General features: G+C 50.4%; 1 protein-coding gene across 5 annotated transcripts in view; it reads right to left on the bottom strand.

Annotated features, from left to right (window-relative positions):
• Positions 1 to 4,500: 4,500 nt before the first annotated feature.
• CALN1 (calneuron 1) overlaps positions 4,501 to 13,822 on the bottom strand; it is a 535,700-nt gene continuing 526,378 nt past the window's right edge. For all 5 annotated transcript variants that reach the window (XM_066274635.1, XM_066274636.1, XM_066274633.1 and 2 more), the window contains one exon: positions 4,501 to 12,056. In XM_066274635.1, the coding sequence (XP_066130732.1) occupies positions 11,929 to 12,056 (128 nt within the window). In that variant the 3' untranslated portion in view covers positions 4,501 to 11,928. The remainder of the gene's footprint in view (positions 12,057 to 13,822) is intronic.

Below are 13,822 nucleotides of genomic sequence, written 5' to 3' on the forward strand. Positions count from 1 at the left end.
CCAGTCCGTGTGGTTTCTGGACCACAGAGGCTCAAAGCACAGGGTCAGGCTGGGTTCGCCCCAGTCCAAACGGCTGGGAACAGCTGAGGCTGGAGGGGGCCCCTAGCAGAGAGGCCCCGGGAGGGGTGCCCTTGCCTAGGCAGCCTGGCTTTTGAGATGCAGGACTTCTGCCTGGGGGACTGGGAGAAGCCAGGACTCTGCCGGCTGTCCCCACTCACGACCCGACCCCAGGCCCACTTATACACAGGAGGCGCAGAGACGCCCTAAGCCAGCAACTCTTGCTTCCTTCTCTCTTTCGATGCTAGTTTTGTGCTTATCTTCTATGATAGCTTTATTGAGTTGTAATTCACACACCATGCCCTTCACTCCTTTGTGCTCAGTTTTACTCTGTTCTCATCCGGATTAATCTCAGGGAAAAGTAGGGGAGTGTCATGAATTTTGGCATTCTTTACTCCCGCACCCTGGCTTCCCACGGACAGTCAGTCCTCCCTGGCTTGGACATTGAAAGGCAGGAAAGCCATGAAGACCCTCCCGTTTATAAGCCAATAGCCATGAAGACCCTCCCGTTTATACGCCAATAGCCATGAAGACCCTCCCGTTTATACGCCAATAGCCATGAAGACCCTCCCGTTTATACGCCAATAGCTCCTCCTTTGGAGGGAGAGCTGAGGTTTCTGCAGCCCTACTCAGGTCTCCGCTGCCATGCTTGGGGGAGGTGAGTGACAGCTGCAGGTGGCAACCTGGAGACCAGCCCCAGGAAACACCTCCTAAGACCCAGGAGTGAGGAGAATTGCTGGAGGGGTCACGCAAGACAGTGGCTCCTGGTCCCAGCCCTGCTACATCAGGCTGCGGAGCTGGCTCAAGTTCAGACCTCCCTTCTGAGTACGCCCCAGACCCCTTCCAATGCCCCCACCCCCAACCCTTTCCCCTGGGGTTCTGATTCCAGAGGTCAGAGGGGAGGCCCAGGCATCTTTCCACATTTAAAGCACCTGATGATTCCGATAATAATCATAATTATGTATTGATTTTTATGTACGTCACTAAGTTTTTTACTCTTGAGGGCTTGTTGCTGAATGTTGGGCAGATAAAATATATATTATGCTCACTTTGTTAAAGATGGCGCTGCCCACCTGGAAGCCTGTCACCTAGGTGATAATATTAGTTGCCCTTCTTGCTTGGGATGGGCGTGATTATGTTAATATGTGTTGGGGGAGGGCTTTCACTCCAAAAGGTTTTTAAAAGGAAGAGAGATCACTGTTGTTCCAGGGGAAGAGGGATTACATTCTAGGAGGAGAGCAGAGAAAGGCCACGTGGAGGAGAGGAGAAGCAGCCAAGAAGGTGGAGTGCTGAAGGAGAAGCCAGTTAGTGCAGTTCGTGCAGAGAGAAGGAGATGGGAAACAGAGGTTAATAAGACTAGTGAGCTAGAAACCTTTGATTCTAGGAAACTCGGATAAGTCAGTAGCTTTGTGAACACTGAATGAGTGGGTTTTGGATCCCAGTGTGTGTTTTTACTTGCCCGCCGGGTGCAAACTAGGATTAGAGCAAGTGGCCCACCAGTTCTTGGCTCCGCTGTTTCATTACCGTCTGTCTGAATCTAATGCGAACCTGCACGGGCCAGGCGGCTGTGATGGTGGCCGTGGCTACTGGTGGTAGGCTGAACCTCTGACTTCTGGGGGGGTGGCCTGAGAACTGGCCTTCCTAGCAAGTTCCCAGGTTCTATTTGAGGGACCACACTTGGAGAACCACTTGCTAAAAGGACTGTTTCTCCAGAAATCACCCAAGCCTGAGAGACTGGGAGTTCACTGCCTGCATCCTTAGCCCTGACTGGAATGAGCTGAGCGGGGGAGCGAGCTGTGTGGCCCAGGCCCTGTCGCCGAGCAATGGAATCAGGGCATCTGGGGCAGGGCCAGGACACAGCGGTTTCCTAAAGTGCCGCAGGCCATTGCCAGGGGCAACCGGGGCTGAGAACATTACCCCGGAGGTCCTGAGGGTCCGCTGGCTTCAGCTATCCTGACAGCAGACAGAAAAGACAGGCAGAGCGCGGGAGATGACGGGTATAAGAGCCAGAGTGGGGTGACGAGCCCCGGAGAGTCGGGGCCAGCGTGTCCTCCTGTCGCAGCCCTGAAGCTGGGCACCGGCACCCTCCTCCTTCCTCATCCTAGGAAATTCCGAGTGACAGCAGCGTCCTCGCCAGCCCCAAGCGCAGATGCAGGACTGATTGCTGGAGGCCTCCCAAGCCAGAAAGGCTTCTGATCACACACACTGGCTGCACTCGGGGGCTAGAGCATGGCCCCCAGTGCAATGCGGAAGGACGTGGGGGCCCTGGCTGGGGTTGGCTGGAGGACAGCTGCTTTCTCTCGGCCCGTCACCCAGAGAGGGCAGCCAGGTGTGCAGGGGTGAACTAAAACCAGGGAGTGTCGGAGAGGCCTGAAAACATGGCCTCAGGTGCTCATGTCAGCTGAGGCATCACGCCTTTGCCACTCAAGGCCAAGTGATGCACTATGATGGGTAGACCCACCCAGAACTGGCAGAAGCGACAGGCACAGCTTTCTAATTGTGCACATGGCTGGACCACAGGCGAACATTTTCTGAAAGAAAAGCCTTTGAAATTCACTTACCCGCCAAATTATGGAAACATCTCACCAGGATTCAAAGATACATTCACATGGTGAGGGCAAGCTTTGTTTGACCTCGCTGTCACTTAGTCTGGGCCAGGGGTAGGCAATGAATCTTCAGGCTTTTTTAGGTTGCTGTCGCTGTGGTTAGGGTTCAGAGAGACTCACGTTCAGAGGTCAATCCCCTGGGGGTTTTTTGTCCTGCAAGACAGGCCCTGCTCTGGTAGATATCCCAAGAGAATGAATATTCATACCCAAATGTTTCCTCATAATTAAAAAAAAAAAAAATCTTAAAACCCAGACCAGAGAGAATAAAATCCAAGGTATTATCTCCCTGGAATTTGCTGGAGTCCCCCTTTAACAGAGAGAAAAACATGTGCGTTATGACTAGAATTTGGAATTCTATTATATTTGCAGAATTTTTAAGCAATAACAAATGCTTAGTGATTTTACTTCATCAAGTTCTGTATGAAGGTGTATAAATTGTAACACTTAAAATTGGGGGCCCGGGGAGAACCTGGGAGATCCTACTCCCATGAAAACTCAGAAGTTTTTGGCTTAAGTACAAGACATTTAGAAAAATGTGTGATATCACGAATAAAAAGTACATTAAATACGAGATGCCCTCATGGTGCTTGGAGATTTCCGGTCCAAATGTGGGCAGGGTCTCAGCTTGTGCGCTGTTGGGCAGACAAAATGTATTATGCTCACTTTGTTAAAAATGGCGCTGCCCACGTGAGGCCGTCGCCCAGGTGATATTAATGTGTGTTGAGAATCCTTGTAGCCTGGGGCTTGGTTTTGGGATTAAGCCTTTCCCACCCTTTTTGATGTGGGGTGGTACAATCCAATCATGTCTCAGAGAAGTGACTTTGTATTAGGGACTTCCCTATTTTGTATATTGGATTAGAGGTTGTGAAGCTACAATATAAAATGGGGGCAGAACGAGAGTTTGCTCTCTTGGTTCCTGGGATGATTAGCATGAGAGAGCAGAGTGATCACAGCAGAGAGCAGAGAAAGGCCACGTGGAGGAGGCCAGGAGAAGCAGCCAAGATGGCGGAGTGCTGAGTGAGATGCCAGTTTGTGCAGAGTTTGTATCTGGGATAAGGAAGGAGATGGGGAACTGAGGAGAATAAGGCTGGTGAGCTAGAAACCTTTGATTCTAGGAAACTCGGATAAGTTAGTAGCTTTGTGAGCACTGAATGTGAGTGGGTTTTGGAGCCCAGTGAGTGTTTTTGCTTGCCCGCCAAGTGCAAGCTAGGATTAAAGACTATGGCCCATCAGCTTTTAGCTCTGTTGTTTCTTTACCGACTGTCCGAATCCAATGCGAACCTGCATGGGCCAGGCGGCTGTGATAGTGGCCCTGGCCTTGGCTTCTGGCTTTACACGCGCTTAATCAAATCACTGAACTTTTCAGTCTCCCTTGTTTCTTTCTTGATATAAAGGAATGTGTCCTTTTTTTCTCTGCCCAAGAAGCTCAAATAACATGACAAATTCCAAAAGCTTAAGCGAACGCTATGCAATGTCCGAACACTAAATGTTGGGAAGAATTCAGCAAATGGAATCCCAAAAGGAGGACAACGTTAGCTTGGTGTCTGCAAAGTTTTCTCAGTTACGTCGGCTCGCTGGCCAGAAGGTGTTTCATGTTTCTTACCATGTGCTCCACAGTCAGCTATTTCCCCTTGTGTCAATCATCCCCCTCCAAAGCCCCACCGCAGGACCAGAGTCCTGACTGCCTTCTCAGGGGCTCCTGGGAAGGGAGGGGGGAGAGTGTTATGCTGAACTGCCTGCCACCCCAATGGATCTGGTTCTCCTCGAGGGTCACAGGAATGAAATTCATCAAAAGGAAAAAAAAAACTTTTATTTTTTTTCTATTGCATAAATAATGGTAAATTAGACTCTTTTTTTTTTTATACAGATTATATATTTACAGACAGGTTTGGTTAGAGAAAACATCTGGTAAATATGGCAGTCAGTTTTCCTTTATACGCTGAGATAACATAATTCATCATATATGCTTCATTGGATCAGGAAGTTGCATGCCAAGTTAATTTATATTAATATTTACATTTTATATAAAGATTTTCTTTTGACTAGCCTGCTGACTCTCTCATCACTTAATAGCAGAAATCATCAACCAATGCTGAATGAAAAACAAAAACAAAAAACTAGAGCGAGAATGAGGTAAACGGGAGGGTTGTGACCCAGGCTTTCAGTCTCTGTGGCCCATTCTGGAGAGGCTGCCAAGCTCCGGTCGTCCTGGTTGTAATAATCCTCAGCTGCACTCTGGGTGGCACCCGGCCATTTACTACTGTGCTTTGAGAAAAAAAAAAATTCACATCTCAAATCTAATGACCCCTAGGGTCACACTGAGCTGCCCCCGCCCCCAACAGATGACTGTTTGCCAACCTCACCCCCTGACCAGACTTTCGGGTCTGATTCCCCTCTGAGGGCATTGTCTTTGGTTATTCCTTGGAGAAATAGCTTCTTCCTGGACTCAGAGTTGGGGAAGACCGTCAAACCCCACTAAGAAGCATTCAGGGACCTCTGAACCTGATCCCCAGGCCAGAAAGAAAGAATATTCTTTTATTTTTATTTTTATTTTTATTTTTGGAAAGTGCTGAGGGACATGGACTCGTGAATTTCTACCAGGAGCTGAAGGGGCCCTTTCCTGGCCCATCTAGGTCTTTCCAGGGAGGGACGGCAATGAAAACAAAGAGGAAAAGGACGGGAACCTAGGAGTTCATGTTCTCATGGGCAGAAGGGCTGGAGACCCTTGTGGCTCCTGCAGCCGCTCTCTCTCTCTCTGCCTGCTGCCCCTCGTCACGGTTGGACCACGTCTCCCTTCAGCCACCTGCGCGTGGCTGCACTCATCAGCCGGCTAAAGGGCCGTCGCGGGCAGCTGGTCTCCCACACTGTTCATCTAGCTCCCGACAGCCACCAGAGGTCACGGCTGTCCGCCTTCTGAAGTGTTGTTACAAATAATTGCAAGCCATCACCACATACATATACTGGAACTGCTGTTCCAGGGGCCAGAGAAAAAGGAAAGAAAAAAAAATGACTGGAAGTTGTGCTCTTTATTCAGAAGCTTTTTATGGGCTTTCCTCCAGGGAAAAAGCGGCATTGTTTCCTGGAATCTGGCTTTGTTTCGCCCTACTTCTGCACATATTGTGATTCGTGTGACCTGTGATAAGGTGATCAAAGTCCTTTAACTTCCACGCAAACTAAGCCAGGACACATCCTCAAGGTTCCCTAGAATCAGCAAGACCTTAGAAAGTAAATAAAAACCTCTTGCCTGCAAGATACAACATATTCAATACAAGCCAATTTGCATTGTTTTGTCTGTAGACAATGGACACTATAAGAGAAACTTTATTACAACTGCCTCTTGGCACTGTGTTAAAAAAAAAAAAAAAAAAGAAACCACTAGTCCCTAATGTAATTCATAGGGGATGTAAGGGTCCTCTCAAGTGTGGGCATTCATTTTTACTTGTTTCAGAGGAACGCAATCACAAGGGGAAGGCTCTTCTGGGTCATCTGGTTTACCTTTCCTCTTGCTTTAAAAATGAGAAACCTGAGGCCAAGAAGGGAAGTCACTTAAAATCATCTGGCTGGTGGGTGGCAGGGGCACCTGGGGTCCTGCCTCCTGTGCCCTTCCCAGCTGATAGCCCTGCCCACATTTCTGGCTCTACGCTCTGCTCTCCTGCCATCAGTTCAACAGGTCTGAGCTCAGACCGAGAGCCCTGGAAGAGGTATTTTGGGCTTGGTATATGTCAGCATCCCCCAAGGAGAGGTGAGCTACCAACCTCCTCTGTGAGTTCTCAGCGCATGTCATTGGGATCAGGTTGATGGGCAAGCAGCCCCATGGCTCCCTGTATGGTCCCAAAGTAGACCGACTGTCCAGGCAACACGCTCCAAGACCAGCCTCTGCAGCCCTTCAGAGATTTGCTTTTTCTCTCTCAGGTCCAGGGACGGAGCAACATCACACTTGAATTTTGCATTCCCTGGAATATCCCTTCCTAATTTTCCTGCTCTTCTACTCCACTGGAAAATTCCAGCCTCTGCTTCCTTGCGCTCGGACAATAACTTCTAACGATGTCAGAAGCATCCGTTTGAAAGCCAGCTCATCATGCTCAAGGAAAAGAGGTGGATGCGGGCCACACCAGCAGGGGGCGGGGGTGGCGCTCAGCAAGCTACCCAACGCGCAGGGGGCAGGCGGCTGGGCGAGTCTTTCCCAGTTTTAGAGGACTGTCTTTGTGGGCCTGGCAGACTGATTCCTTGTGACTCCATTTTCAAGCTAACTGAATCTAATGTCACCTTGAAGACGTTTTTGAGCATTGTTATAATGTCCCTTGAGACCATATAAAAAGGGCCCCGGACCAATATTAAGTAGAAACCACAGCTGTAAATATGACCGCATGCATTAGCAATGAGCATAGGCTGCTAAGAGAAATGCTTGGCTGGTTTGTGTACTTGACCTTATTCCTCCAAATCAAGTGTCTCTGGCAAGGCCACATAACTGACAGTCCCCTGAGTGACTTAGTCAAAGGAAGGATGAAGTGAAGCTGAACAGTTCTGACATTTGAATTATCGTGGAGACAGGGTCCGTAAGAGGCAGCCCAAATCCTCCTTTATTTTGCCATCGCTCTAAATAATTCAAACTGAAAACCCTAGTTGATGAATAATGTTTCTTTTCTATTTCTGATGGATTTCCCCCTCCCCCATTCTGGGGGAGTTGTGAGGTGGTGAGGAAGGGTGGCTATGGCAAGGCCTTTAAGTTACAGACTTTTAGCCCTGAGAGGTCACTGAAGTGGCCATGTGAAAGCTCTGATCTACGGTCATTTCAGACGGACGTTCTCCGGGCAGCTCTGCAGTCCTCCTGGTAATATAACCACTCTGTGCCCGAGTCCGGAAGCTGAAGCTCAGTTCATCTGCATCGCCATGGGGTTATAGAAAAAGGGACACCTCCTTTTAACAGCGGGGTTCGAGGCCTTCTCTGTATCTCAGCGGAACGGGGTGAGTGACGTGATCACTGTGGGCCTTTGGAGGAATAGTGCAGTGAAAGGACCCGGTGTGGTTTGGGATCACCAGCAGGCAGGAGCAGAGCTCAGCCGCTGCCACGGGGGTGAAGAACAAGGGCTCAGCAGGACAGGGCTTCACAACCTGCAGCCACCACGCCAGGCCGGCCCACCCGAGGGGCTGTGCTGGGCGGTCACACCCTTCCGGTCACGCCTTCGTGTGGTCCCGGGGAGGCTCTAGCTACTGGTGAAGAGCGAAAGTCTCTGATTTATGATCTGAATCTGGACTTAAGCCTTGAGAAGGCATTTGGAATAAAAGAAATTTCTTTCTCCCAGTTCCTAGCTATACGACTTGATGAGTCCGTGGATGGGAGGTTGGGAACGGCATTATTGTCCAGATGAACCAGCCGTCTCCCATTGGGTTCTTCTGGCTATCTTCAAAAGGGCAGACCATTTGTCATGTGGAATCTGAGACAGGAGCAGGCGTCGAGAAAGAAGACTCACGGGACACATCTTCTCTGCAATAAAACACCTAGAATCTTCTGAAACCTCTGGACTTGCCTACGTCCACAGGTCCACCTTGGCTCACCGTAGTTCGCATTTCTGGCTCGTGGGGGGAGCCGCTCCATCGGCAAACAGATGCTTCTGAACATAGAGGTTTTACAATGCCGTCTGCCTTCCAGATGACATTTCTGACTTTTCACCCAGATGAAGAGGTCCAGGTCCTTGCCCCGGGCCCTGAGAGGTGGGGGAGGGGGAGAGTGGGGAGGATACCACCTGGCTACAGGTAGCTCCTGTTCTCCTGAGCCAATGGGAGGGCAGGTTCAAACACAAAAGAAAAAGGCAGAGAAACCATGAGAACTTCTGAGGGTAATTTCCCTCACCAGCAGGATAGGGATGCAGGGAGTCAGGTTGCAATCAGGCAGAACCCAAATGTTCTTTAAGAAAATGTTCCCTATTTCTGTGTGCCTTGGCAAACTCAGGGTGGAATGCAAGGGTTGCCATGGCAGCATCCCCCTTTTTTTTTTTTTTAACAGATTGGTCACATGGTACCCACACACATTCTGGAAGCCACTGCTAATAGTTCCTGTGCTGTGTCCTGTTTGGGGTTCTGTCTGCTTCTGGAGAGATGGGTAACCGCTTCTTTGGGAGCCAAGGGCATCAGGGCCTGTATCCTTTGTCTCACAAGCAAATGCCGACTTGATCATCATTGTGTGGCCTGGGGGGCACCCAGTCTTGCCACAAGAATGAGCCACACTCAGTTTGCCAGTCACCCCGCCGCCCCATAATATACCTCTATGTCTATTAGCTGGGGGCACAGAAGGAGAGTTGGGGTCCTTCCTCTCCTTTCCTACAAAGGTCACTTCCCACAGGGACCACACAACACACCTTGGGCATGGGACAGAACCCTCTAGAGCCTTCATCCACGAGTATCACGACCCCTGTGGTGAGGATGCTGACAAGGCAGGAGGCCCTGGGGCAGCCCTGGTGTGGGCAGGACTGGGGCGGGATGTGGGAAGTCAGCATTGTGCGCTGCCTGACAAAGAAGCCCAGCTCCTTTGACGGACTGTCCAGACAAAGCAGCCAGGGTGCAAATCACCAGGACAAGCTCTTAGCTCCTGAAGTCTCAGGAATACCACTGTTCTGGCTTGTCTCCTCACCTGCAGGCTGTGGGTAGCATGTATGAGGCTACCATGGAGGAGGTTAACTTCGAGCCCATCAAAGAGAGTTCTTTGGCTTCCTTCGTTCCTGTCTCCCTAGCAACCCCAACAAGGGATGCAATCTCCTAGACTTTCTCCTGGGTAGGGTGGCTGGCTTCCCCTTCCCGGGCACTGGGAAAGGAAGGAAGTCTTCTTTGGGGACAGGATGAAGAGAACTTTGTAGGGAACGGGCTGTTGGTGCCTCTCCAGAACTCCTTTTAATCTTACTTCACGGTGGCTGATCTGTCTTCCAATAAAGGTTAACTCTCACATCTTCAAGGTCTCCATTCTCCAGTGAGAAGCAGAAGAACTTAAAGAAAATCAGCCTTTGAAGAAGAAGTATTCATTTTTAGCCCTCAAATCCAGCCTCATTTACAGCATTGCAATCCCCTCTCGGGGGGCATGGCCCTTTTAAGAAACATCCTTGGGGTCTCTATCCAATCTACTTAGGATCCTGCATCCCCCCTCCTAAGTACGATGTGGTCCAGTGGTTCAAGGGGTCCTTCCCACCCAAGTTCAATTGAGAGAGAGAGAAGGTCGAATGCTTTGGGCAGGAGCTAATGATGAAACTGTCCTATTAGTATGCTGTGTTTGGACCCGTTCTTGTTCAGGATTCTTAAGGGGGTAGGGTGTATAGTGAGTCAGGTAAGGAGAGGCAGATGGGCAGGGTGTACTGCGGCAGGACAGGGTGGGCAAGAGGAACAGGCAGGCTGGTGCTTTCTTGGCCTGGATGTGCGGGACCCCAGGCGTTTTCAGAGACTCTCAAACCCCTGGGCTCTCGAAAGCTTACACCTGCTCCCTCCTCTATACTATGGCTCAAACCCTAGTTTTTCTTGTGCTCATCATGAAAATTCTCCGTCTCCCATGGTGGGGAAGTTCCTACAGCTGCCCCCAGGCTGTTGCCTGAAGGGCACGCAGAGGCGAATTGGAAGAAGACCCTAAACGGAGACCTTGGATGCTCCAAGTCTGAGAAGGCAGTCGGGACAAAGCGGAGAGGACGGGGAGGCTTGAAGACGGGGTCGGGAACACACACCGCACCAAGAAGCCTACCCGGCTGCAGCGACAGAGGAAAGACTATGGCGCCTCAATACTGGGGGAACGGGGGAAAGGGAGAAGGGGAAAGCGTGGAGCTTTCGAATGCAATGGGGAAAAGAGGAGCAAGACGATTCCATTATAGAAACAAAGACCTGAGCTTGGAAAAGTACAAAGGGAAATATTCCATTGAAAGATTACTGGCTAGTCAGACTATGCAAGCTTGAGTTAACAGTGGTAGCTGATATGGTATCTAGGAAAAGTCAGGAAATTGCAGACTTGAAATGGTGTTGAAAACAGACCACTGGGTTCAGTTTACTTCCCCAACAGAAGTATTCTGCAGGCAGGAGTAAATTACCTGTCCCTGTCCGCTAAACTTACTAACATCTTTTTTGTTTCTTTGTTTTTTCTCATGGAAATGAGTCATTTGCAGGATCTGAAGGCCTGAAGATGTTATGTAGTTTGAACTTTCCATTTTTCCACTCTAGATTGTATTTCTCTTTATATCTGGGGAAGACTAACTTACAAAGCAAATTGTAAGGTGAGAACAAGGTGAGATGCACGAGGACCCTAACTTACAGAGGTCGTCTGGCATGGAGGGTGCTCCGTTACTGCGGACGACTGGGGTGTGGGCTGCAGCGCCTCCTCACCTCCAGTCTCAGGCCCCCAGCCCCCGAACTACCTCTCCCACCCAAGAGAGGGAGGGACGCGAGTCGGAGGATCAGCTTATATTAGGAGTAAGCGATTAGGCAAGAATGATGTCAAACATGAAGAAGCCAAATATATAAGTCTGTCTACGCGTCTATGCGATTATAGAGATGCCCACGATTATGCTTCTTTTTTCTTTAATGGCAGCACAGGCAGCAAAGCTGGGAGGAAGGCTCTCTGCAGATTCCAAAATGCTGGTGCGTGATGGGCTCTAGGAACAGAAAGCCAAGTGCAGATGGAAACCGAGAACTCCCCAACTCTGCCAACAAGAGTCCTGTAGAAAAGGCAGTAAGAACGGAAGCATGGGAGCAGCTGCAGACTGCCAGGTCCTGCACCCCATCCGACGGCTTTCCCCTCACGCCTTGGGGGCGCCACTAGGCGGAGGAATGAAGCCAGGGCCAGGTGGCGAGCCCCCTCTTCCGCAGCAACACCCACGTCAGCCCCTTGGGTTGCCCTGGGGGGGGGGTGTCTCCAGTTGCCGACTGGGTTGAAAGAATAGGCGTGGTGACTGCGTGTTCACGCCTCTCTCTTGCTCTGGTACACCATGATGGCCACTGGAATTCCGAAATGAAAATGAAGTTTCTCTTCGGAGTTCCTGCAGATGGTTGAAGCAGTCATTGGGAACTCCTGGCTATTTATTGCATTAGGAAACAAAACCATTAAAGCATTTAAGACAGCCCTTTTGTGTCCCTGGAAGTGGACTTGCAACACCGGTTACACTGCAACCGTGGGTTCTTCATTAAACTGCCACGTCTGCACCGTCCAAACCTGTCTCTGAGGAGGAACAGTCTGCCCGCAGGGCAGGCGCATGCGCAGTGAGCTGGGACCGCGGCAGGGCAGCGTGGCGGCGGGCGGCTGCTACTCCATGCCGCTCCGCAGGATCTGGTTAGCCGCAATCAGCATGACGCTTATGATGAAGGCCATGGCGAAGGCGCAGATGAGGCTCTTCCGGACGCAGGTCTGTCTGTTCTGTTTCTGGGAATGCACTGGGGTGGGAGAGCAGAGGGCAAGGAGGAGCGGAGGGAGGGGCGGGGGAGAGAAGAGAGAAAGACACTGTGAGACAGGTGCACCTCCTCCTCAACCAGCCCAGAGCGCAGTCCCCGGGGTGTCGCCTGGCAAAGCAAGTCGACAGGCATCTCTGGGACCGCTCTCGGAGGAGACTGAACATCACCTCTGCTGGAAAATTGTGCGGAATGGTGGAACTTCTATAACAAAGACCATGACAAATATGATGCTCAGAGTAAGTATAACCTTCCAGATACCATAGAGTTACAGTGACTTTCTGGGCAAGGAAACACGCAACATTTCAGAGCGAGTTGCCCAAAGGGCATGGCCCAGGCACAGCGGTGTCCGTTTCTGCAGAATGCCGGGCTGCCAGGTCCGAGGCGGCTGACCACAGAACGAGCTGAGGAGGTCCCTAGATATTCGTGCTGGGCCGGAAGCAGCTTACCTTTCCCAGAATTGTACTTGGGTGGCTCCTGGTCCAAATGACTCTAAGTGACTTCCAGCATTATTTCAGATGTGCCTACCAGTGATTCTACAGAAAGGTCCCTGAGCAGGCAGCATCTGCATCACAGGGAGCTGATTAAAAATACAGATTTGGGGTGGGGCCTCACCCCAGATCTACTGCATCAGAGACTGGGAGAGGGGGTAGCGGTTGAGGTTTAACTAGGTGATCCTGATGCGTGCTCTTATCTGAGAAATGGGAACCACATACGCTGTGGACAAGACCAGTGTGATTCAGAGAGGCGCAAAACCCTCTCAGTCTTTCCAGATATAGGCTGTCCCCAGATCCCACGGCCTCAGGTGTCTGACCCTGGGTCATGGGGTTGCACACTCTTCATCCTTTTGTTGGACCAGGTCTTGTATCACCGTTTTTATAGGGTTCATGAGATACCATTCATGGGTCTCATCATGAGGCATTAGCTAGTGCAGGGGTCCCCAAACTTTTTCACAGGGGGCCAGTTCACTGTCCCTCAGACCGTTGGAGGGCCAGACTATAAAAAAAACTATGAACAAATCCCTATGCACACTGCACATATCTTATTTTAAAGTAAAAAAACAAAACGGGAACAAATACAATATTTAAAATAAAGAACAAGTAAATTTAAATCAACAAACTGACCAGTATTTCAATGGGAACTATGCTCCTCTCACTGACCACCAATGAAAGAGGTGCCCCTTCCGAAGTGCGGCGGGGGCCAGATAAATGGCCTCAGGGGGCCGCATGCGGCCCGTGGGCCATAGTTTTGGGACCCCTGAGCTAGTGGGTTACTGATCAGGACCAGAAACAGGGAAATGGAGATAAGAGAGAAGTTGTGATCACGTGTGCTGAGGAAGAGCGAGTCTCCTTTTCAGGCACTGCTTCCCAGACCAGATTTCTGCCCCTCTCTCCTTTATTTGTTTTTTGTTTACATCTCCTGCCCTGCAGTGATCTTTGCACACAGTTTACCACTTAGTTTACAGGGAAAATCTGTGCCCTGGAGGTGCTGGGAGGCCCTCTACGCCAGAGCTGCTTCTCGTTGGGCCAGCGGCAGCAGCGCTATCCGCTATCCGGGAGTTTAATAGAAAGGCGAATTCTCAGGCCCCACTGTAGAATTACTGAATCAAAATCTCTGGGGGCGGAGGCCAGGAAATGTGTGTTTTAATAAGCTCTCCTGGTGATTAGGGGGACAAGTGTGTGTGTGTGTGTGTGTGTGTGTGTGAGAGAGAGAGAGAGAGAGAGAGAGAGAGAGAGAGAGAGGAGTGGGGG

This window comes from Saccopteryx bilineata, chromosome 4 (assembly GCF_036850765.1).
Source record: "Saccopteryx bilineata isolate mSacBil1 chromosome 4, mSacBil1_pri_phased_curated, whole genome shotgun sequence".
NCBI lineage: Eukaryota > Metazoa > Chordata > Mammalia > Chiroptera > Emballonuridae > Saccopteryx > Saccopteryx bilineata.